At 36.4% G+C, this 22,508-nt stretch overlaps 1 protein-coding gene across 1 annotated transcript in view; it reads left to right on the top strand.

Moving 5' to 3' along the window:
• SVEP1 (sushi, von Willebrand factor type A, EGF and pentraxin domain containing 1) overlaps nt 1–22,508 on the top strand; it is a 340,439-nt gene that overhangs the window by 192,337 nt on the left and 125,594 nt on the right. The window contains exons 14-20 of the mRNA XM_043978458.1: nt 1,226–1,334; nt 3,407–3,595; nt 4,118–4,351; nt 9,623–9,784; nt 14,336–14,497; nt 18,176–18,337; nt 21,551–21,642. Coding sequence (XP_043834393.1) covers nt 1,226–1,334; nt 3,407–3,595; nt 4,118–4,351; nt 9,623–9,784; nt 14,336–14,497; nt 18,176–18,337; nt 21,551–21,642 — 1,110 coding nt within the window. The remainder of the gene's footprint in view (nt 1–1,225; nt 1,335–3,406; nt 3,596–4,117; nt 4,352–9,622; nt 9,785–14,335; nt 14,498–18,175; nt 18,338–21,550; nt 21,643–22,508) is intronic.

Raw genomic sequence — 22,508 nt, 5'->3', positions numbered from 1 at the left:
CTCCAACTATATTTGCACTGTGGAAATAAGCAATTGACAAATGCTTATCAGTTTATCTTTAAAGTATATATGGGAGGGGCAGCTAGGTGGTGAAATGGATAAAGCACTGGCCCTGGATTCAGGAGTACCTGAATTCAAATCCGGCCTCAGACACTTGACACTTACTAGCTGTGTGACCATGGGCAAGTCACTTAACCCCCATTGCCCCATCCAAAAAAAAAAAAGTATATATGGAACAGCTAGATGGCGCAATGGATAGAGCACTGGCCCTGGAGTCAGGAGGAACTGAGTTCAAATCCGGCCTCAGACACTTCACACATACTGGCTGTGTGACCCTGGGCAAGTCACTTAACCCCAATTGCCTAACCAAAAAAAAAAAAAAGTATATATAAAGTGAGTTCAAAAAAGAAATGCAAGATTACTATCATTCTTGAATTTAAGGGAAAAAATCAAATAACAAAATCCTTGGAGAATAAATTAGTAACTTACTGCAATTGAGAAGGCAATGATTTAACTCTTAAAAAATCCTAAATATCACCAGTATACTCTAGAAATTAAGTGGTACCAACACTGATGGAATGCTCTTTCACCCCATCTCTGTCTCCTGGATCCCTTCAAGACTCAACTTAAATCCCATTTTCTACTGAAGGCCTTTCCTGTCACCCTACCTTGACCCTATTTCTAGTGCCTTCCCTCTGAAATTACCTCCAATTTACCCTGTGTGTATCTTACCAGTACATAGATGCTCTAATATTCACTTTCTCTCATTAAAATGTGAACTCCTTGTGGGCAGGGACAAGTTTGCTTTTCATTGTATCCCCCAGCGCCTGGCAAAATTGTAAACCTTTAATGAATGCTTATTGACTAATTCAGACTTTTAGTATGTGCAGAGGATAAAGCATGGGCCCTGGATTCAGGAGTACCTGAGTTCAAATCTGACTACAGGCAATTGATACTTATTAGCTCTGTGACCCTGGGCAAGTCACTTAATCCCCGTTGCCCTGCCAAAAAATAAAAAAATTAAAAAAAAAAAAGTACGTGCAGAAACCATAAGCAGTTGGGGGGGCGGTGGAGGGAGGAGAGGAGTTAGATTGTTGTTTATCAGTCACGATTCCACAAAGATCAAATTGTAAAAGGCTGAATATATAATACAGAATATAAAGATGGAGATAAGGTAGTTTGACTTTGAGATTGGATTTACAATTTCTTCATTTTGGGTTTCTAGGTGCCATCATTTTGTAATGATGCTGATGATATTGACTGCAGACTGGAGGACCAGACACAAAAACACTGCTTAGAGTATAACTATGACTATGAAAATGGCTTTGCAATTGGTAATTAAACATTGTAATTCTACATGCTTCATTCAGGATCATCAGATTTTAGATAGGATGCAGAGTGGAGAAAATATTGGCAAAGAAGTTAGGCATTCTATGTGATACACTTAAGAAATATTTATTGAGTATGAAATTTGACAGTATAGCAATCATTAGGGAAAATTGAAAACTCTACTCTAAAATTAATGCTAAACAGATTCAATATGTTATCTAAAGTTCTTTAAGAAAGCAAAAACTAAGGGGCTATTATAAAATTATGTGAGTTAGAGTGGATAACCACTAGAAAATTAAATACAGTCTCTTTGGAACCAAAATTAATTTTTTAAGGATAAAAAGATATCCTTGAAAATATAGCCTGGGTCCAGTGTGGTGGTACATGCCTATAAAATCCCTACTACTAAGGAGACTGAGGCTGGTGGATCTCTTTTGAGGTCAGGAGTTCTGAGCTGCAGTGAGCAAAATAGCCTTTATCAAATATTTTAATTAAATGATAATATTTTCTTTTAAAGCAAAGTTTCTTTTCTTTCTCTTTTGTTCTCTTTCTTTTACTTTTCCCTTTCTCTTTTCTTCTTTCTTTCTTTCAATTCTAATATAGTTCTTTAATTTGGACTAAGTTGATCAAGTGTCCATAATAAATCTGGCACCAGAATAGTGAACTTCCAAGTTCAAGAGGAATGAGGGAAGGGTAAATAGGACCTGGCTGACTAAGGATGACTAAGGCTAGAAAAAAGGCTGGGTTGATCAGCAGTAGAATCAGGCCCATGAGTAACTGGTGCACTTCCAGCCTGGGTGGGATAGGGAGACCCAGTTCCCAACAAAACAAAACAAAACACTCCAAAATAGAATTTAATTAAAATATCCATAAAAGCTATTTTCTTTGAAAGCAAAGTTTCTTTTCATTTTCTCTCTTTTCCTTTTCCCCTATCTATTCTCTTTTTTTCTTTGCTTCCTTCTAAAGGAAAGAACCAATTAGAATGGAAAATTAATTCTCCAATTCTGATATTTCTCTACTTTGGACTCTACAAATTCACATAAGTTGTAATAATTCAGCGAATGCTCTCCTGAAGTTCAACTTTATACTATTTCTGGAAAAAAGGAGGGAAATGATAGCATAAGTAAAATGTCAGGAATATTGTTTATCCTGCTTTGCCATTATAAGAAAACTGCTCACAGCTGTGCATATAAATCTTTGTGGCTGGTGGTTGTTAGCCTTATCAGTTCATTAAAGTAACCTTCTTCTCATCTCTACCTCTCAAAAATTTTAACATTCATTTGAAAATACTGTTATGTCACGGGTATACAACTTTCTTATGAGAAAGACCTCCCTGTCTTCTCTCCCTCTTTCTCCCTCTTTTCTCCTCAGTGAGAATAAATTGCTGCATGAGCCAGTCATTGCAGCTGGGAGGAATCTTGCCATATTAGTTGGAAATCACTTAAAAGAGCTTAAGGCTCTAAGGAAGTAACAGGAGTAGCGTCATCCTCTCAATTCCAAAAGTGTCCTGGTAAAGTCAACAAATCAGCAATCATTTATTAACTCCCTTTGTTCTAGGCATTGTGCTGAAGTGGAAAAAATGGGGAGAAATCTAAAAGTGAGACAGTCCCTGCCCTCAAGAAAATTACATCCAGTTTTATGGTAGAACAAAAGCCAGCCTACTTCAGTAGGGACAACAATGAAAACCAAAATGGGACACTTTTTCCAAAGTCGGAAATTTTTGTTTAGCATTACTTATCACAATAATGGTTCCTATTTGTATAGCATTTTACAGTTTACCGAAAGCATCTTGATAATCATTGTCTCATTTAATCCTCACAGCACCCTGCCTCCTGTACAGTAGCTTGTCCAAGTATTTCCAAGTATTTATTAATCCCAATTTACAGAGAAGGAATCTAAATCTGAGTGATTGAAAGACTTCTTCAAGATCACATAACATAGTTAACATAGTTAGAAAGTATTAAAACCAAGAGCGAGATGTCTCCTACTTCCAAATCCAAAGCTTCCCTTCCCCCCCCCCCCAGTGTCCCAAAAGAGCATTCATCAACTGTATGTTTTTTTTGTATCAACTGACTAGGACCCGGTGGTTGGGGCGTGGCAAACAAAGTGGATTATTCTTATGAAGATTTCATGGATGTCGTTCAAGAGCAGCCTCAGAAGCCTGTGGTCGGGACTGGTAAAAGTCAGTCTTCTCGGATCAAAAGGCATGAAAAACGTAGCACCTCAACATCTGACCATAAAATTAAGTTAATATTTAACATTACAGGTAATAAAGAAGCACTTTTAAAAAACTGAATGTTGTTTTAAGTTCCCACAGATGACTTTTCATTGTCATTTCATTTTACTATCAAGTAAGAAAAACAAAAACAAAAAAACAACCGTTAGGACCTTTTGCCCCTTAAAACCGTTTGCCCCTTAAATCTCCCAACTCCACTTTCAATACCTTAATGCTACATATAAGTAAAATGCTTTGTTCCACCTTGACCTGATAAGCTCAGGCACATTTTTAAAATAAAGAAATTTGGGTATGGTTCTGTGTATTTTAATAAAAGAATCCCATAGAGTTCCTGGGAATTTTGCGTGAGTATACTACCATTATGCAAAGAAATGATGAGTCATTCTTAGACCACTGTTACACATGTGCATGGTATTTATTTTCTTTTAAATGTTAAAATTCCCTTAGCATTTTAAAAAGAGTTTTCTTTTTGGTAAGGACCTGTTCCTACAGCTTTACAAAATACCAGGTGTACTTGGGTTTTTGTTTTTGTTTTTTGTTTTCTTATCTCAGCAAGTGTACCTTTACCTGATCAGAGAAATGATACTCTGGAATTGGAAAATCAGCAACGACTCCTGAAGACACTAGAGACAATCACTAACCGGCTCAAAAGGACTCTCAATAAGGAACCCATGTATTCTTTTCAGCTTGCATCTGAAATGGTTGTAGCTGACAGCAATTCATTGGAAACAGAAAAGGCCTTTCTCTTTTGCAGACCAGGCTCAGTCCTACGAGGACGAATGTGTGGTAGGATGCTTTTATTCCATATAAACAGTACATGAAAATTGCCTTGACTTTTCCAATGTAACAACAGGGTTTGTGATTATTCTTGGATCGTGGGAATTAGAGTTGGAAAGATCCCTAGGATTCATCTAGTCTAATTCTTATAATTATACAGATGAGGAAACTGAGGCTCAGAGAGATGAAGTGATTTGCCCAAAGTCTCAGGAGTTAGTAATAGAACAGGGGTCCTCTCACTCTAAATCTGTACTAAGGAAACTATTCTTCTTAGTAATCTACATTTAGGGATACAGAACCAAGTCATGATTATCATTCTTAGTTCTTACAACTTTCAGCAGCAATTCCAAAACAAAAGAACTATGTGTGCACTGTGGCCTATTTCATTCAACAGCCATAATTTGTAGATAATCTTGTCCTATATCACTCTATCCAGCCATACCTGTTGATTTGAATCTGTGTGCATTCTGCAAACACAGTATGTTTCAACCACCTTGTGAAACTTCCATAGTAGGTTATCTACTATAAATTCCTAAAAATCAATTATCAAACTTACAGAAAGATGGTTATGTGAAGTCAAGGAAAATACTTCCCCCAAAACACTAATAGAAACATTAAAAAGAAGCAGAATAGGGCAGCTAGGTGTCATAGTGGATAAAGCACCCGCCGTGGATTCAGGAGGATCTGAGTTCAAATCTGACCTCTGACACTTATTAGCTGTGTGACGCTGGGCAAGTCACTTATCCCTCATTGCCCCACACACAAAAATTTTTTTTTCAAATGTTAAGCATTAATAAATAAAACATGCTGCTATTTTTAAAAAAAGAAGCCAAATGACCCCAAATCTTCACAAGGAGATTTAAAACACATTCCACGTAAAGAGAAATTATAGAAGACTGGGAGGGGGGAAGCATAGATTAAGAGAAGCAAGGCAAAAAAAAAAAAATCCAGAGGAAAAATATGCTTAAATAACACCAAAAGTAGCATCAGGACAAAGATAGAAATTTCTCATGATAAAATTAAAATGGGTCATAGCAATGCTGAAAGAATTGGAGATATAAAATGACATTTTAAAAATTGGAAATGAAAGAATAAATTACATATGACTGAGGGATTTAAAGATAAGCTGAAAATAAATTTAAATAGCTTAGATATATCTATAGAGAATATTAAAAATTTATTCAATAGAATTGTAAAATTACTGAAGGATTGAATGGTGAAAGGAACACTAGACACAGAAAAACAATTCCAGAAAGCTCTTCAACTAGAAAATGATACAGACAAAATGATGGAACTGAAGGAGTGATTAAAGAAAGAAATTTTTAGAGTTCAAGCTTTCCCCAACAAAGAAAAACAAAAGAATTTCTGAAAATCACACAGAAAGAAACAATTCTCAGAAATACTGAAAATGAAGGAAAGCTTGCAAATAGGTAGTATTTCATCAAGAAGAACCACAAATCAGCTTATTCAGAAACTTAATTTTTAATTTTGAAGACCATAATGATGAGATAATCTAAGAGTAGACAAGAAAAAAAGCATCCCATATGAGGAAAAAAATCATTTGAATTTCACCATGTTATTGTACACACAAAAGAAATGACAGAAAAAGTTCAAATGTGATAAAGTCATGTGATAATCAAGAAGACTTGATTTACAAATAAGTTTCTTAGCAAATCTAAGCTTCTTTTACACTTAAAATTTAAATAACTTGAATAAATTATTATTACTTTTTTTTTTGGCGAGGCAATGGAGGTTAAGTGACTTCCCCAGGGTCACACAGCTAGTGAGTGTCAAGTGTCTGAGGCCAGATTTGAACTCAGGTCCTAGCCTGAATCCAGGGCTGGTGCTTTATCCACTTCACCACCTAGCTGCCCCCCATAAATTAATTTTTAAAAACAGCTTAGTAAGTGTTCCCTCTGTGCCAAGCACTGTGCTAGGTAGAGATACTTAACTCATGTTCTTCTTCATTGGTCATATGTTGCAGCCTATTCACACTTAACATGTGCCTTTCCATTTTCCATTGTTGTCCATGTAATGTTCATCCTTAGTTGTTTGGAGGCAGTGGTATTCCAAATCTCGCTGCCATACAGCACTACCAATAAAATGCTTATATTCAAAAAATGGGCCTTTACTATTATGGGAAGCTTAGAGTCACTAAAAATGCTTTGCAGTTTCCTGAAAATAATTCAGTCCACACTACTCTTCCTCAACTCTGTGCCCAGTTCATTATTCATCAGTAAATTTCTGTCCCTGTTGTGATGAGTAAAATCTAATGTGTAGTTGCCTTATTCTTGTCCCAAGTGTAGGGAAAACTAGCTAGGGTTTACTTATAAATTAGAAGCACCAAGTTTGGCATTAAGCATTTATTAGTGAAAAAAGAACACCTGGGTCAGAAAGCCAGGAAAAGACCTATCTAACCTAGCATCCTGAGCTTCACCCACCAACAGCCTGACCTAGTTCTTCTCTCTAATCTCCTGTCACCAAGCCCGTTCAAGAGACCCAAACTGAGAGAGGCAACAGCCATTCCTGCCTCCTCCCCCCCCCCCACCTCAAGAGGCCATCCTTATACACTGCTTCAAGATGATTGGTCAGCGTCACCCAAATCCATTGGTTCACAGGACCTGAGGATGGTCTCCTTGTTGAGCTCAAAGTCCTCAGCTTCTGAGAACAATACCCCCCTCCTTTAATATTCTTTAATATTCTGGCACTTAGTGTACTTGGGAATAGTTGTCATCCACCAACAGGAGTACCTGGAGCAGCACCTCACTACAGAATTCATCCCTCTTCCATTTGTGCTCTGGCATCACTCATAACAGAAAAATAATCACTATTTGATTAAAATGGTGAGAAAATTTAGTAGTATAATTAAAATGGAATTAAATCTATATCTTATACCATATAACATATTACCAGTGGGTCAATGATCTTAAAAGGAAAAGGTACCTTATAAAAATAGAATAATAGAATGAGTTATTTATATAATTGTGGGAAAAAAGTATTATATTTAAACAAATAAGCTATATATGCAATAGATGGATTTTGTTATATATGAAAAAATTTTAATAATTTGCAGAAGCAAAAGTAATTTTTAAAAACTTTGAAAAAATAGTACTCTTTACAGAGTAAGGAGAGAAGAAATGGATTGTGGACATCTTTTCCATAAGTAAGTTAGATATAATCTAATATCTAACAGGAATACCTAATATCAATAAGGAATTGACTCAAGTCTGTAATAGTAGGATTAAATTCTTCAATGAATTGGTGGTCAAAAGAATGAGCAGTTCAAGAAATAAGTAAAAATTATCAATAACTGCCTGGAAAAGCTATTCAAATTATTTAGTAATCAGGTGAATACAATTTAAAATAACTGTGAGATTCCCCCATTATTCCTATTAATTTATCAAATATTTAGTAAAAGTGATAAAATTCAGCATGGATGAGTTTAAAGAAAAAAGTCACACTATTTTATTGTTGAATCGGAGCAGTATTTTGAAAAACAGGATGACAATATAGTTATAAAAACAGGCACACCCTTTAAGTCATTCTATTACTCTAAATATACTATTGACAGCAATAGGAAAAAATGATTAGAAAAAAAGTTTTAAATTGCAAACAACCACATGTTCTAGTTCATTGATTAAGGAATCACTTCTGAATCAACTGTGATCTGCAAACATAATGTAATATTACTATGCTATTAGAAGGGAAATTTTGAAAAATATGAAGAAGTATGAGAATACACTGGAAGTGAGGCAGAATAAAGAAACAGCATCAGAATAACATCCACATAAACTACAACTACATAGCAAATGGCAATGATCATAACAATACAAGCAGAATCTCAAAACATATCTAGAAGAGCAAAAGATCAGACAAGGATGTGGAAGAAAACAGGATGTTTTTGTTAGTTCATATACACATTTTTTTAAAAAAATGTAGACAATTTAGATTTTATGGTTTTATGCACCGTCTTTGTTTTGTTTTGTTTATTTAAATTTGTGTTTGGTTTTGCCTAATGGCCTCCAAGTTTAGAATTTAAAATGAGTTGGCAATCTCAATAGTCAAAAAGATATTTGAACCTTTGTCTTCCGGAGTCTGGTTCGATTCCTCTTCATATCCCACACATTCCTTGGATCAAGGTCAGGGTAACCTTGGCAATGACCTCAAGGTTCTAAGCTCTGGATCTTAAACATCCCAAGGAGATTTTAGTTCTCAGCTCTCTTCAGATAATCTTGAGAGTCAGCTCACTTTGATCTCAGACCTCTTGGGTCTTCCTAGATCCAAAAGCCTAAAGTGGGAGGGAGGAAAAGGAAAAAGTATTCAAAATTGAGCCATTTTCCCTGAGGGGGCCTTGGGTCTGGGAACTGCGGAGGCATCCACTAATGGAAATGATATCCTCAAAGGGGAGAAATAAATCAACTTTTCCAAACCAGTCAAACCTTAGGAATGTATCAAATTGAACAAATGTGCCACTCAATACCTTTGACCCTGTGTCAATCACCAGAATATGTGTTGTTATTGAGTCATTTCAGTCATGTCTGACTCTTCATGACTCTGTTTGGGATTCTCTTGGAGAAGATACTGGAGTAGTTTACCATTTTCTTCTCTAGCTCATTTTACAGATGAGAAAACTGAAGCAAACAGGGTTAAATGACTTGCCCGGGGGTCACACAGCTAGTACTTGTGAGGCCATATTTGAACTCAGGTCTTTCTGATTCTAGGCCCAGCACTCTATCCAGTATGCCATCCAGTGTGCCCAGAATAAATGTACTTTATCATTAATCTTCAGAAAATCATCTTCAGTTTATTATCATGTAAGAAAAAGTTTAGATAAACATCTAAAGACACATTTTTGGAGTGAGAGGGGATATTGGAATTTAAATTGACCTAAATAATCATTTTTCTCTTTATCTGCTGAATGGGAGTAATACTCTACTTATTGTGCATTCAGTATGACAATTTGGTTTCCCCTGACATTTAGGTCATTTTTAATAATATAGTACAGCCCTGAACACCCATATTTTGAGTACTGAACTTTGTCAGCATAACAATGATGTGTACAATTGCTGACATATAAATGCTACTATTTCCCAGAGTAGCTGAGGTCAGGCTTATAAGAAAATGGCAAGTGGTAAAAATTTCTCCCTCAAACAATAGTGCCTGAAATTGTGCTTGACCACTTTTAATTTCTGGAATGAAAGACTCATCTTGCATTCTTATTGTTGCAATTCACTGAATTCTGCAATTAATCTTCAGTTGTTCTGCTTTGTCTATCTATAGTTAATTGCCCTTTGGGGACCTATTATTCTCTGGAGCACACTGTCTGTGAAAGCTGCTGGATTGGATCCTATCAAGACGAGGAGGGACAAGTGGAGTGTAAACTTTGCCCGGCTGGTAGTTCCACTGAATATCTCCACTCAAGAAGCATCTCTGAATGTAAAGGTGAATAGGCCAGAATCTGCCCTCATTCCATCTTCTTGTTGCTCTTGTTCAGTCGTTTCAGTCATGTCCAATTCTTCATGGCCCCATTTGAGATTTTCTTAGCAAAGATACTGAAACGGTTTCCATTTCCTTCTCCAGCTCATTTTACAGATGAGAAAACTGAGGCAAACAAAATTAAGTGACTTGCCCAGGATAACACAGCTAACAAGTGTCTGGAGTCATATTTGAACTCAGGTCTTCCTGACTCCAGTTCGCACTCTGTGCACTGTTCCACATAGCTGACTTTCATTCCAGCTAGAAGGAAATAAAACAGTTTTTTATTTTGAAATTAGAATTTTCACATGTAACAAATTGTTAGATAAGAAAATGGAGGATGTTGGAAGTAATCATAATGGATTTTTAATATCCCATTTGTGTTTTATTTATAAACCCTCACATGGGTATCCTTACCCTTTAAAATAGTTCATTAATCTTTGTTAATTGAAACACATATTTCTTAAAACTCAAGAATCACGTAGAATATAGGTCAAATCCCATTATAACCACATCTGAATGACAATGACATTCACTTGGTATGCTGGAATTTTCTTATATCAAATTCTGTTTGAAAGAAGTAGACTTCCTTTCAGGCATTTGGAAATATTTCTCTTTACAAAAATTGATATTCTGAGATTTGCTATGAAAAAAAGAGCTCATGTTGATGTAGTGTTTACAAGTCATTCTATAAGGTTATATGTAAAGACTTTTTAAAAATCTAAAAATTAGGTACAATAAAATATGCCCATTTTATAGATTAGTAAACTATGGCTTAAAAAGTAGAGTCGGCGGTTGAAAACTACCTTTACATGTAACTGGAAAAATAAAATAAATGTTTGTTGCAAAAAAAACCCTAAAACCTTTAATTCACTCCCTTTCTCCCCCCACCTCCATCAAGAAGGCAACTAATTCAATATAGGTTATACATGTGTAGTCGTGCAGAAAACAATGCCATATTAGTCATGTTGTGGAAGACAAAAAAAAAAAAACCTCGAGAAAAATAATGAAAGTTTAAAAAAAGTATGCTTCAATCTGTATTCAGATACCTTTAGTTCTTTCTGTGGGGATGGATAGCATTTTTCATCATAAGTCCTTCAAAGTTGTCTTGGATCATTGTATTGCTGAGAATAGCTAAGTCATTCACAACTGCTCATCTATCTTACAATATTGCCGTTACTTTGAACAGAGTACATTTCACTTTGCATCAGCTCATGTGGGTCTTTCCGGGTTTTTCTGAGAGCATCCTGCTCATTATTTCTTGTAACACAATGGTATTCCATCATAATTATGTACTACAGCTTGTTCAGTCATTCCCCAATTGGTGGGCATCTCCTTAATTTCCAATTCTTTGCCACAAGAAAGGAGTTACCATACATATTTTTGTACATATAGATATTTTGTCCATTCTGGAGAGCAATCTGGAAATATGTCCAAAGGGCTATAAAGCTATGCATGCCCTTTGATCCAGCAATACCACTGGTAGGTCTATATCCCAAAGACATCCCCAAAAAGTGGGGCAGGGAACGATCTATCTGTACAAAAATATTTAAAGCAGCTCTTTTTGTGGTAGCTAAGAAGTGGAAGTAGAGGGGATGCCCATTATTTGGGGAATGGCTGAGCAGGCTGTGGTATATGATTGCAATGGAATATTATTGTGCTATAGGAAGTGACCAGCGGTATGATTTCAGAGAAATCAGAACCAAGAGAACATTGTGTATAGTAACAGCAAAATTTTTCAAAAGAGAAATGTGAGTTAGTTATTTTCAGCAATATCAAAATCCAAGATAATCTCAAAGCACTGATGATGAACTATTCAGAGAAAGAATTGATATTGTTTGCATACAGGCTGAATCATGCTATTTTTCACTTTCTTTCTTTTTTTATTCATTGTATTCTTATACAAAATTACTAATATGGATTGCTTTACATAATTGCACATGTATAAGCTATATCTAATTGTTTATCTTCCCAGGGAGGTAAGGGTAGGGAGGGAAGGATAGAATTTGGAACTCAAAACTTTAAATAAGAATATTAAAGTATTTAAAAAATATTTAATGTATAATATATACTTCTTTTGTTAAAATACATTTTCTGATATTTGGTATTGAAAACAAATAAAAATAAAAAGTAGAGTCATAGGATCTTAGATCTATGATTAGAAAGGGATGTCCTAAGCCATCTCATACAATCCCCTAATTTTACAGATGAAACTGAGGCCTATGAGGTGAGATGAACTTGCCCAAGATAACACAGCAAGTTAGAAGGAAAACTAGAATTTAAAATGCAGATTTCTTGTCTCCCAGCCTGGTATTCTTTGTGTTCTGCCATAACTAGCAGAGTCAGAGGCAGGATTTGAAGCCGGGATTTGGCTGACCCAAAGCCAATATTTTTTTCAGCTGTATCACACTCCCTTTCATAATTAGGCTGGATTTATATTAAACTAGGAATTAGTAAAATAAAGAAGATGGCTAGCAGAGCAGTATCCTTGCTGCTGAAACAGTTTCTTGTGACTTTTCAAATACCTTTAACATATTTTCCCACAGTATTATCAATGAGAGTGTTCCCTCATAGAAATATTCACTGTCATTTTAATACATAAATGTCTATGGAATTCTGGGTACTGAAATTTTTCAGCATGACAATGATGTGTACAATTGCAGACATATAATTTCCTCCCAAAAAAACAATGTTAATCAAGACCTACTTAAACAATGACATCTAAAAACAATTTCAAAAATTTCTCATTTCAAAAGAGCAACTGTAGATATGGGTTTTCACCCCACTATGAGAGATTTGGCACCATCAAAATTACTCAGCATCCTTCTCAAAGATCAAAGTCATCTTAGGAAGAAGAATAAGAGTAAAGGACACAGGACTGGGAACTGTGATGGTATAGAAGAGAGAATATCATATCAGAAAAAGTCAAGAAACTTGGATTCTAGTCCTGGCTTTGCCACTAATTAGCTGCGTGATCAGCTGAATCAGCTGGATCAGATGATTTCTGAAATCCCTTTTAGCTGTAATTGGCTATGACTCTTCACCTAGCTAAAGCGCTAATGACCACAAACAAGAAATTTAACTTCTCTAGACCTCCGTTTCCTAATGGATAGAATGAGTTAGACTAGACAATCTCTAAAGCCTCTTGCAGCTCTAAGATTCTTTGAGTCGAAGATTTTTAGTTTTCCACTTTGATATTCCTTCCTTCTCAGCTCACATTGACAAGGTGTGCCTGGGGTTTGGGCAAAGGGAAGATCCGTGTGAAAATAGTTCAGTCTGGTTTTACATAGGGTAGCCAAGCAGTGGATATACCATGGGTTTGTTTTTTTCTCCCCTTGAGAGAGCTACGATGTGATGGGAAATGAGGGGAAGGGGCAGAAATGACACTGCATTTAGTGTCAAGAGTCCAGGACCTATAATTTGATAGTTGCATGGCCTTTGACAAATCCTTTAACCTCAATTTCCTTATCTGTAAAATGAGCATAACCCCTACACTGTGCACATCGCAGGGTTATTGTGAGGATCATATGATATAGTGAGAGCAGACTGTCTTTTCCCTTTCTTTGTATCTTTTTTGTTTATTTTTTGGTGAGGCAATTGGGGTTAAGTGACTTGCCCAGGGTCACACAGCTAATAAGTGTCAAGGGTCTGAGGTCTGATTTGAACTCAGGTCCTCCTGACTCCAGGGTCAGTGCTCTGTCCACTGTGCCACCTAGATGCCCCTCCTTTCTTTGTATATTCAGTGCTTAGTGTATAGCCTGGCACATACTAGGTACTTGACTATATGCATATCAATTGTCATTACTGTTCTGTGGTTGCCACTCCCGATTTATTCATCCCATAATCATTTATTAAACATCTGCTATAATTCAGGCACTGTGCTAGTTCAAGGGGATACAAACACAAGAATTAAATGTCCCCTGCCTCCAAATATATTCTACTGAGGGAAAGTAACATGCACATGGAGCAGGATAGTGTGCCACCTAGCCCAGGTGGCACAAGTCACCTTCTCCAGCTGTTTCTAGTTATAATGTTGCATAATGGAGGCTGGAAGACACTATTCTATTTTAGCATGGCTTTTTAAAAAAAAATTAATAATAAACACTTTTATTTATAGTTTTGGGTTCCAATTTTTATCCCTCTTTCCCTCCCTCCCTGAGGCAATCATATATGGGTTATATGTGTGCAATTATGTAAAACATTACCATATTTGTCATTTTGTAAAAGAAAACTTGATTAAAAGAAAAAAGTAAAAGTGAAAAATAGCATGCTTCAGTCTGTTCCATCAATATCAGTTCTTTTTTTGGAGGTGGATAGTATGTTTCATCAGTAGTCCCTTGGGATTGTCTTGGATCATTGCATTGTTGAGAATAGTCATCATTCACAGGCTTTTTTAGGATCATTCTTCATGTCTCTCCTGCCCCTTAAGTTGGACTACAGACAAATGTGTTCTATACAGAGATTGCCTTTGAAAATTTAATCTCTTAATGACTACTTATGCACAATTTTGTCTTTTAGCTCAGTGCAAGCAAGGAACGTACTCACCAAATGGTCTAGAAACTTGTGAATCATGTCCTCTGGGCACCTATCAGCCAGCATTTGGTTCCAAGAACTGCCTTTCTTGTCCAGAAAACACTTCAACTGTGAAAAGAGGAGCTGTGGATATATCTGCCTGTGGAGGTTAGCAAAAACTTAAATAAAACACTGAGATGTAGCTATGTATGTTGGATGTTCTCTATGTAGAGAAGTGGAGGATTTCCAAAAGCTCAATATTTAAAGTGTTTTTCTATACCTTTTCCAAAGTTTGTGGAAATTTAAGAATGAAGAAATCAAATGGATGAATTTTAGAGGCGATTGCTATTAAAACTATTTTTCTCTTTTCCTTTATCTTTAGCCAAACTGGCTTAGAGTTTTTCAGATAAAAGTTCTCCCTCAAAAGAAAGTCTAATAGGATTGCTTGGTTATAAAATAGGTCTTAACATTATGACTATTTTACTTGGAAAGCAGAATATTCCTTTATTTTTTCTAAGTGCTTTTGAAAATAGTTTCTACCCAATGGATTGCTTTATTAACAGGATGGAAATGAAGAAGCAGAGAAGGAATCATGAAAGTGTTACAGACAGAAATGCACTTTGGTAACCATTAATAAATTGTGCATATACTACATCTCAGCCAATGGAGATCTAAATTTTCAACCTTCTTCATGACTCTTGCTCATGGAGAACATGCTGGTTACCAAATTCAATCAGTAATCATTTTTTTAGTTTGTTAATAGGTGACTTTTCCGGGGTTTAGTCGCTGTTCTAAGGGAGTTTACAATCAATGGAGGACTTCTAAGTGAGAAAAATACCCTGTGATTTTATAGCACAGGGGTAAAGGGTACTAGGTTCCAGAAAACCTGGGTTCTAGGCCCAGCTCTGCCCCTAATTAGCCATGTAACCTTTAACAAATCAGTTTGTCTCTCTGGGTCTCATTTTCCCCATCTGTCAAAACAGACCATTGAGCTTGGTAGTCTCCTGGGTTCCTTCCAGCTTTCAATTCTATGAGTGATGAGATCCATGCCTTATAGCATGATGATTTAAATGAATCAGAAAGGCAATGAGTTGAACATTTGTTCAACCTAATGCTTTCCCAAGGTTCCTCTGGTTTGGCACACATCTGACTTGCTCCCTCTGTTTGAGGATATTCATTTGCATTGGCAGAAAGACCCCCTAAGCTCTTCCCAGACCTGAAATTCCAAAACTTGGAATTTTAAGTGCCTCTGGCTTCTCTAAAATTGCATGAATTTTGTTAACTACACATTTTAAAAGGATGTAAGCCTAATATGCCTAGTAATTACATTAACACTGTAGTCAAATGAATTCAACATATAGTTAAAGAATGTCTACTATGTGAAAAGGATCGTACTGAGTGCTAAGGAGGACAATTTGTCCTAGAGGACAAAACTTCTCTAGGAGTTTACAGGTGATTGAGACAAATTAAATTTATACAAAGTAGAACAATAACAAATATTTGAGTTCTCATTCTCCCTCTCTCCCTCTCCCTTCTCCTTCCCTCCCCTTATCTCTCTCTCTCTTCGCTCTCTGTCCCTCTTGTTCACTGTGTCTCTCACTCTGTCTCACTTGTTCTCTGACTCTGTCTCTCTGTGTCTCTGTCTCTGTCCCTCTCTCTCTCTGTGCCTCTCTTTCTCTGTCCCTCTCATTTTCTATCTCATTTGCTTTCTGTCTCTCTGTCTGTCTCTGTGTCTCTGTCTCTGTCTCTGTCTCTTCCTCTCCCCCTCCAAAGCACTGTGCTAGTCACTGAGGGAGATGAAAAGATCATTAAGATACAAGCAATGCCTAAATTATTTTATGGTTTACTGGGGGTGAGGACAATATGAGATACATATATATGAACAGAGTCAAAGTAATACAAATTATAAATAATATGCTTATCATTTTGTTGTTGAGTCATTTCAATCATGTCTGATTCTTCATGATCCCCTTTGGGGTTTTCTTGGCAGAGATACTAGAGTGGTATGCCATTTCCTTTTCCAGCTCATTTTATAGAGGAGAAAACTGAGGCAAACACAGTTAAGTGACTTGTTCAGGGTAACACAGCTAAGTGTCTGAGGCCAGATTTGAACTCACTAAGATGAATCTTCCTGATTCCAAGTCTGGCACTCTATCCACTGTGCCACTTAGCTGCCCCACGTATATTGTAAAAGCACAAAATGATGTGAAAATTCAGAGGAAGTGGAGAGAATTGCTAGCCAAGGGCATAAGAGAACGCTTAATTGAATAATTTATTAAATAATTAACTTAATTGAATAAGTAGCATTTGGGTAGGTTCTTGAAGAATAATTAGAATTCTAGTAATCAGAAATAGTGGCAGTAGGGAGGTGGGATTCCAGGCACTGGAATGTCATGAGTGAAGGCATGTAAATGAGGTTTGGCAGTAGCATGTAACACACAAAGGGGCCTAATTTAACTTAAGGTTAGAGAGATATGTTAGTTTGTGTGAAGGGTCTTCAATACCAGACTGTGGAGCATGAACTTCCTTTGGTGGAACTATTCTATCATTTGAAAAATTTTAAACTGAATATATGACCATAGCTGTGTATTAGGAAAATTACTTCTTAGGTAGGAAAGGAAACAAAGGATGATATGATATGATTGACTGATTTTTTAAAAACTCCTTGAGTTGGGGCAGCTAGATGGCACAGTGGTTAAAGCATCAGCCCTGGATTCAGGAGTACCTGAGTTCAAATCTGGCCTCAGACACTTAACACTTACTAGCTGTGTGACCCTAGGCAAGTCACTTAACCCCCATTGCCCCGCAAAAAAAAAAAAAAAAAACACACAACTCCTTGAAGTTAGAAAACAATTTTAATCTATAATTCAAAGAGTCTACTTGAGTGCTGTTAATTCTATAGATAGCAAACATTCATTGCCTGGTGTGAAGAATTATGAAGTTATTGAATGAGTTTGAAAGTGTATTCTAAACAGAACTTACCTTCTCTAGTGCATATGTGTCCCATGAAATTCTGTTTTGTAGAACTTTGTTGGACCAAATGACTGGATGTTATCTAGGGTCATAATGCTATCACTGTATTTGGGTATCATGGTGATTGATGCCAGCACCTGGCCAATGTATTTATTTATACTGTCAATAGGAATGGACAAGTTATTTTCAAAAGAAGCTTACTTGTCTCTGTAAATAGACCAGTAGTCCACTGGCGGGGGTCATCTTCAGGGCTTTCTGACTCTAAGTTAAGAAAATTCGAGGATGAAAAGCTGAGCTCCTCTCTTCAAATTGAAAAAAGACTAATAGAAGAGACCTGCTTTCTTCTCCTTGAAAAAAACAGCAATTATTATCTTGGAGTACTTTCTTTTCCTCATTCTCAATAGACATTTTAAATTAATTTGTACAAGAAGACATTTTAATTTCCAATTAAAGTATATTTCAAATACTTGACATCATCTAGAAATACTATACTTCAGTGGTGGGGAGAGGGAAGCTGTTAAAACAATTGAAGCATTCAGTAATTGTGCATTTTCTACATTTGGGGAATTTCTCTGAGAAATGTGCCTTCATTTCCAGAGTTCATCTCAGAAGGGACGGTTGAGGAATTTATTCATTTTCTGTAGTCTCTTTCAGCAGAAAAAATGGGTAGGTTATATTCTCCTCCCTGTGGAATGTAATATACCTATGTGACATTTTTTAAGGGATCCAAAGAAAAGTGATTCTACCAAGAAAAATAGAATATACCTCTGCTAAAATAGACGGTAGCTGACTTCTTAAGGTCGTGTCATGAATTTTTGTTAATGTTTAGGAAATGTCTTTTTTTTTTAGCTGTTTTTCTCCCCTCTTTTACAGTGCCTTGTCCAATAGGAGAATTTTCCCGCTCTGGCATCAAGCCTTGTTATCCGTGTCCCAGAGACTATTATCAACCCAACCCAGGAAAATCCTTCTGCCTTTCTTGTCCTTTTTATGGAACAACAACAATCACTGGGGCCAGATCCATCACGGATTGTTCGAGTAAGCTGATAACGTGTTCTCATTGTTCAAGAGCAGTGGACTGGGGATAACAAGAAACCGTGACTGGGTTCCCGCTCTCTTGGGATTCTCCTTAGCTAGGAATAGGGCTGTCCATAGTTATATAAAACTCTTCTCTTTATTAAACTCAATCAACAAGCATTTCTTACACACCTCCTATATTCTAGGCACTAAGTTCAGCACTGGGAATATGAAGAAATAAATGAATAGTCTCTGCTGTGGAGCAGGAGAGGGGCGGGTTCAAAGTGTACATATATTCAAAATATTGGAGGTTTTTTTTTAATTTTTGAAATTATACCTGTGATTTTATTGGTATAGGATATATCCAGTGTGGGGAGATTCTCAAATTCTAGAAGTAAAAGTAGCAGATGGTTTAGGCGGCTGGATTTATTCATAAGATTCTTTAATTCACTTCAATTCAACAAGCCCTTAACATTAAGTATCTGCTGGATTCAAGGCTTTGGGCTAGACACTAAAGGATGAAAGTATGAACAAAACAAAGCCCCCATCCACACTGAAGCTTAACGTCCTGAACAAGTTAACCATATTCAGTTAAATGTAATACAAAATAGAATGGGATGAGTACCAAAAAAAAAGGGCTGTGAGAGTTCAGAGGAGAGAGGGAGAGCTCCCTTCTGCTTGGGAAGGATGAGGGGGGGAGTTAGGGAGAAAGACCTGTTGAAAATGGATCTTGATTAGGATTTTGGTAGCTGAACTAGACTTTCCAGAATTAGGAAATGCTACTAGCAATGACATGGAGATGGGAAATGTGAGGAAAAATTGAGGACATTTTCTGGTTTGGCTGGAGCATAGCCTTCATGAAGGAAATTGTATGAGATAGGAGAGCTTAGAGCCAGACTGTGGAAGTGATTGATTACTGGGCTAAAACATATATAGTTTATTCATTGTTGTTGCTCCGTCATTTTTCAGTCATGTCTGACTCTTCCTAACCCCCTTTGGGGTTTTCTTGGCAAAGATACTAGAGTGGTTTGGCATTTCCTTCTCCAGTTTATTTTATAGATGAGGAAACTGAGGCAAACTGCATTAAGTGATTTGCCCAGGGTCATATAGCTAGTAAGTACCTGAGGCCAATTAAACTCAGGAAGCTGAGTTCCTGATTCCAGGCCCAGTACTCTATCCACTGTACCACCAACCTGTTTCATTTTATTCGTTCAATGAAGGCAAAATATTTTGATCAGGGCTATGATTTAGATGATAGAACTAGGACTAGAACCCCAATCTTTTTATCCCAAATCCAGTTCCTTTATAGATATTTAGGTAAGCAAGGTAGTAGGAATGGATCTGGCATTGTGTATCAGGTAGCCTCATTGCAATGATGAGCAAAGAATGAAGGGTCAGTGTCTAGCATACCCTGTCCCAAAAGTGTCAGTGCATCTTTGATCTTTAATAACTTCAGAAACATAAATGCTACAAATTTATAGAAAACACAATTTAAAATTGTAATCATTTTGATATTTGATTCCAAATTTTTGAATAATTTTTCAATTTAAATGTAATTTTATGAGTTATCTTAGATGAGTGAATTGGGAGGGGAAGAAAGGACAGTGGAGCAAGAATAAGCATTTATATAACATCTACTATGTGCCACACACTGTTCTAAATGCTTTACAAATATTATCTCATTTGATCCTCATAGCAACCCCATTTTGCCATTGAGGAAACTGAGGTCAACAGAAGTTAAGTGACTTGTCCACAGTAACGTAGCTAGTGTGTGTCTGAGGGTAAGATTTGAACTCAGGTTTTCCTGACACCCGGCTACTCTAAATGCTTGACCAGCTGATTTATCTCCATTAGACTTTTTCTGGTGAAGTCACGTCAAAACTTCATTCTTTAAATGATCTTAAGACTAGGATTATAAAGGCAGTTCTTTTCATCACTAAGTAGAAGTTGATGAAAGTTGTTTTTTTTTTTTTACCAAATTTGAAAATTGAGGAATATAAGGCACAAGACAGCGGTTATACTGAATTTTAACAAGACATAAATATTTTTACATTTTAAATAATTAATTTTTCAGATTTTTTTTTTAGTTTGTAGCATGTAGACCTCTGAAATATTATTAAAATTTAAAACTGCCCTAAGACTTTTGGGCAAGCTATATAAGCAGAGAACCCAATTGAGGATGGAAGGAGAGGCGAAGCTTACAGCACTCATTTTGTTGAGGCCTTAATCTTTTTCCTTTTTGGCCAGTGGAAGGAAGCATTGACAGTTGTCCCCAGTGTTCTGAAGTCAAGGCCCCAGCTACTCTAGAGTCCCTCCACATTGTATACCAAAATTAGGGGAGTAAGTGATGGTGAAAATTATGTTTCAGAGCCAATTGAAAGCTGCCTATTCAAATTGTGCTGACTAGCCTTATCCCCAGGACCCCATGCCTAGAGAAGGGGTGCTTGGTGGCGAGCATTAGGACATATAAGAATGAATTAATAGGTCAATGAAAATTATGCTCAATACATAAAGGATAATTCCTGCCATTGTTAACTTTCAGTAAGCCTCCTGGTGATATCTCGTGAAATTTTGTTAGGCTAGTCCTGGCAAAAATAAACATTCAGGGGGCAGCTAGGTGACGCAGTGGATAGAGCACTGGCCCTGGATTCAGGAGTACCTGAGTTCAAATCCGGCCTCAGACACTTGATACTTACTAGCTGTGTGACCCTGGGCAAGTCACTTAACCCCAATTGCCTCACCAAAAATAAATGAATGAATGAATGAATGAATGAATGAATGAATGAATGGATAGATAGATAAATAAATAAATGAATAAATGAATGAATGAATGAATGAATGAATAAATAAACATTCAATCCATTATTCAGCCCATCCTTGAAGGTTTTACAGGTTAATAAGACCAGCTAGCTTTTTCACTTCACTGTCAGATCCATCTAGATCCCAGGATCACTTCTGTGACACAATGGGGCACTGCGCTAGCACTTTAATGGAGTTTTACACAGATATACCTATTGAATTATTTTCTTCTAATTCTCATCTCTTCATTTTTATTGATTTTCATATCAGTTCACTTAAGAATTTATTTCTGCACATATATATGTTTTATATATTTTTTTCTAACTAGGTTTTTTGGAATACAACACCCAATTAGAGATTCAGAAAACTAATGTTAATGTGTTTTCATTTAATTGCACACACAAAAAACCCTGTTTTTCTGTACATTCTCCCTAGGTTTTAGTTCAACTTTTTCAGCAGCAGAGGAAAGTATCATGCTGTCAGCCTCTCCTGGACATATCACCAAGAAGTATGAAGTCAGCAGCCAGGCAAGACTACTATCTGGTGTATCATTTGCCCTAATGACAGAAAAAGAAATAATTTTCCTTCTATTATGTGTCTAATGCTCAACTTAATTTAAATATGTCCTCCTGAAAAAAACAGAAGAAAAAATGGCTGTGACTGTTATTTTCATTAATCAAAGTAGATGGGTACATATAGATGAATCATTGGTAAAATCCCAAAAGATGGCAGTTCAATATTGCCTTATTAATGAGAAGAAACATGTAGATTTTTTTTCTGATGACAAAGAGACATATGATGCTATAGTTGCTGTTCTTAATGTTGCTATGACTACAGATGCAGAATTTTGTGTATGTGTGTAAAGGGGTGCTTTTTAATGCACTATAAACATGGAACACCTTTTAAGTGGAGAACATTTTAAACTGACCAAAAACCCTTACCATGGAGGTTCATTGACCTTTCATGAGAAATTTAATCTAATTTTTTTTGCAGCCAAAATACTTCTGATAAAGTGTGGTATAAGAAAGTTCCAGAAGCTTAATCTTCCTTTGCTGATTATAAATAATGAGCAATTATTTTGGTAGTCTTAATAACTCAACCAAGTTAACCAAATTTGGCCCCATCAATTCCTCAGCCTTTAATATTGCTGGGTCAAAAACCAACATTCCTTGTGGCAGCCTACCTTCCATGTGTCTCCTGGGGCTTCATACCAAAACTTGGTAACCCTCTATCTTAGCAATATCCAATCAGTTTATAGCCTTCCTGGTGGTCAGCCTAGTAGACATATACATGTTAGCTTATCCTGGGTCAACACTCCTATATCGAGTTTTGGGGAACATGTTGGTGAAGTCCATTTATTCTATCAAGGACCTGAGATATTTAAGTGATGGGA

Source organism: Dromiciops gliroides, chromosome 1, assembly GCF_019393635.1.
Source record: "Dromiciops gliroides isolate mDroGli1 chromosome 1, mDroGli1.pri, whole genome shotgun sequence".
Taxonomy (NCBI): Eukaryota; Metazoa; Chordata; class Mammalia; order Microbiotheria; family Microbiotheriidae; genus Dromiciops; species Dromiciops gliroides.
The sequence above is the reverse complement of the archived record's forward strand: the minus strand, read 5'-3'. Positions and strand labels throughout refer to the sequence as shown.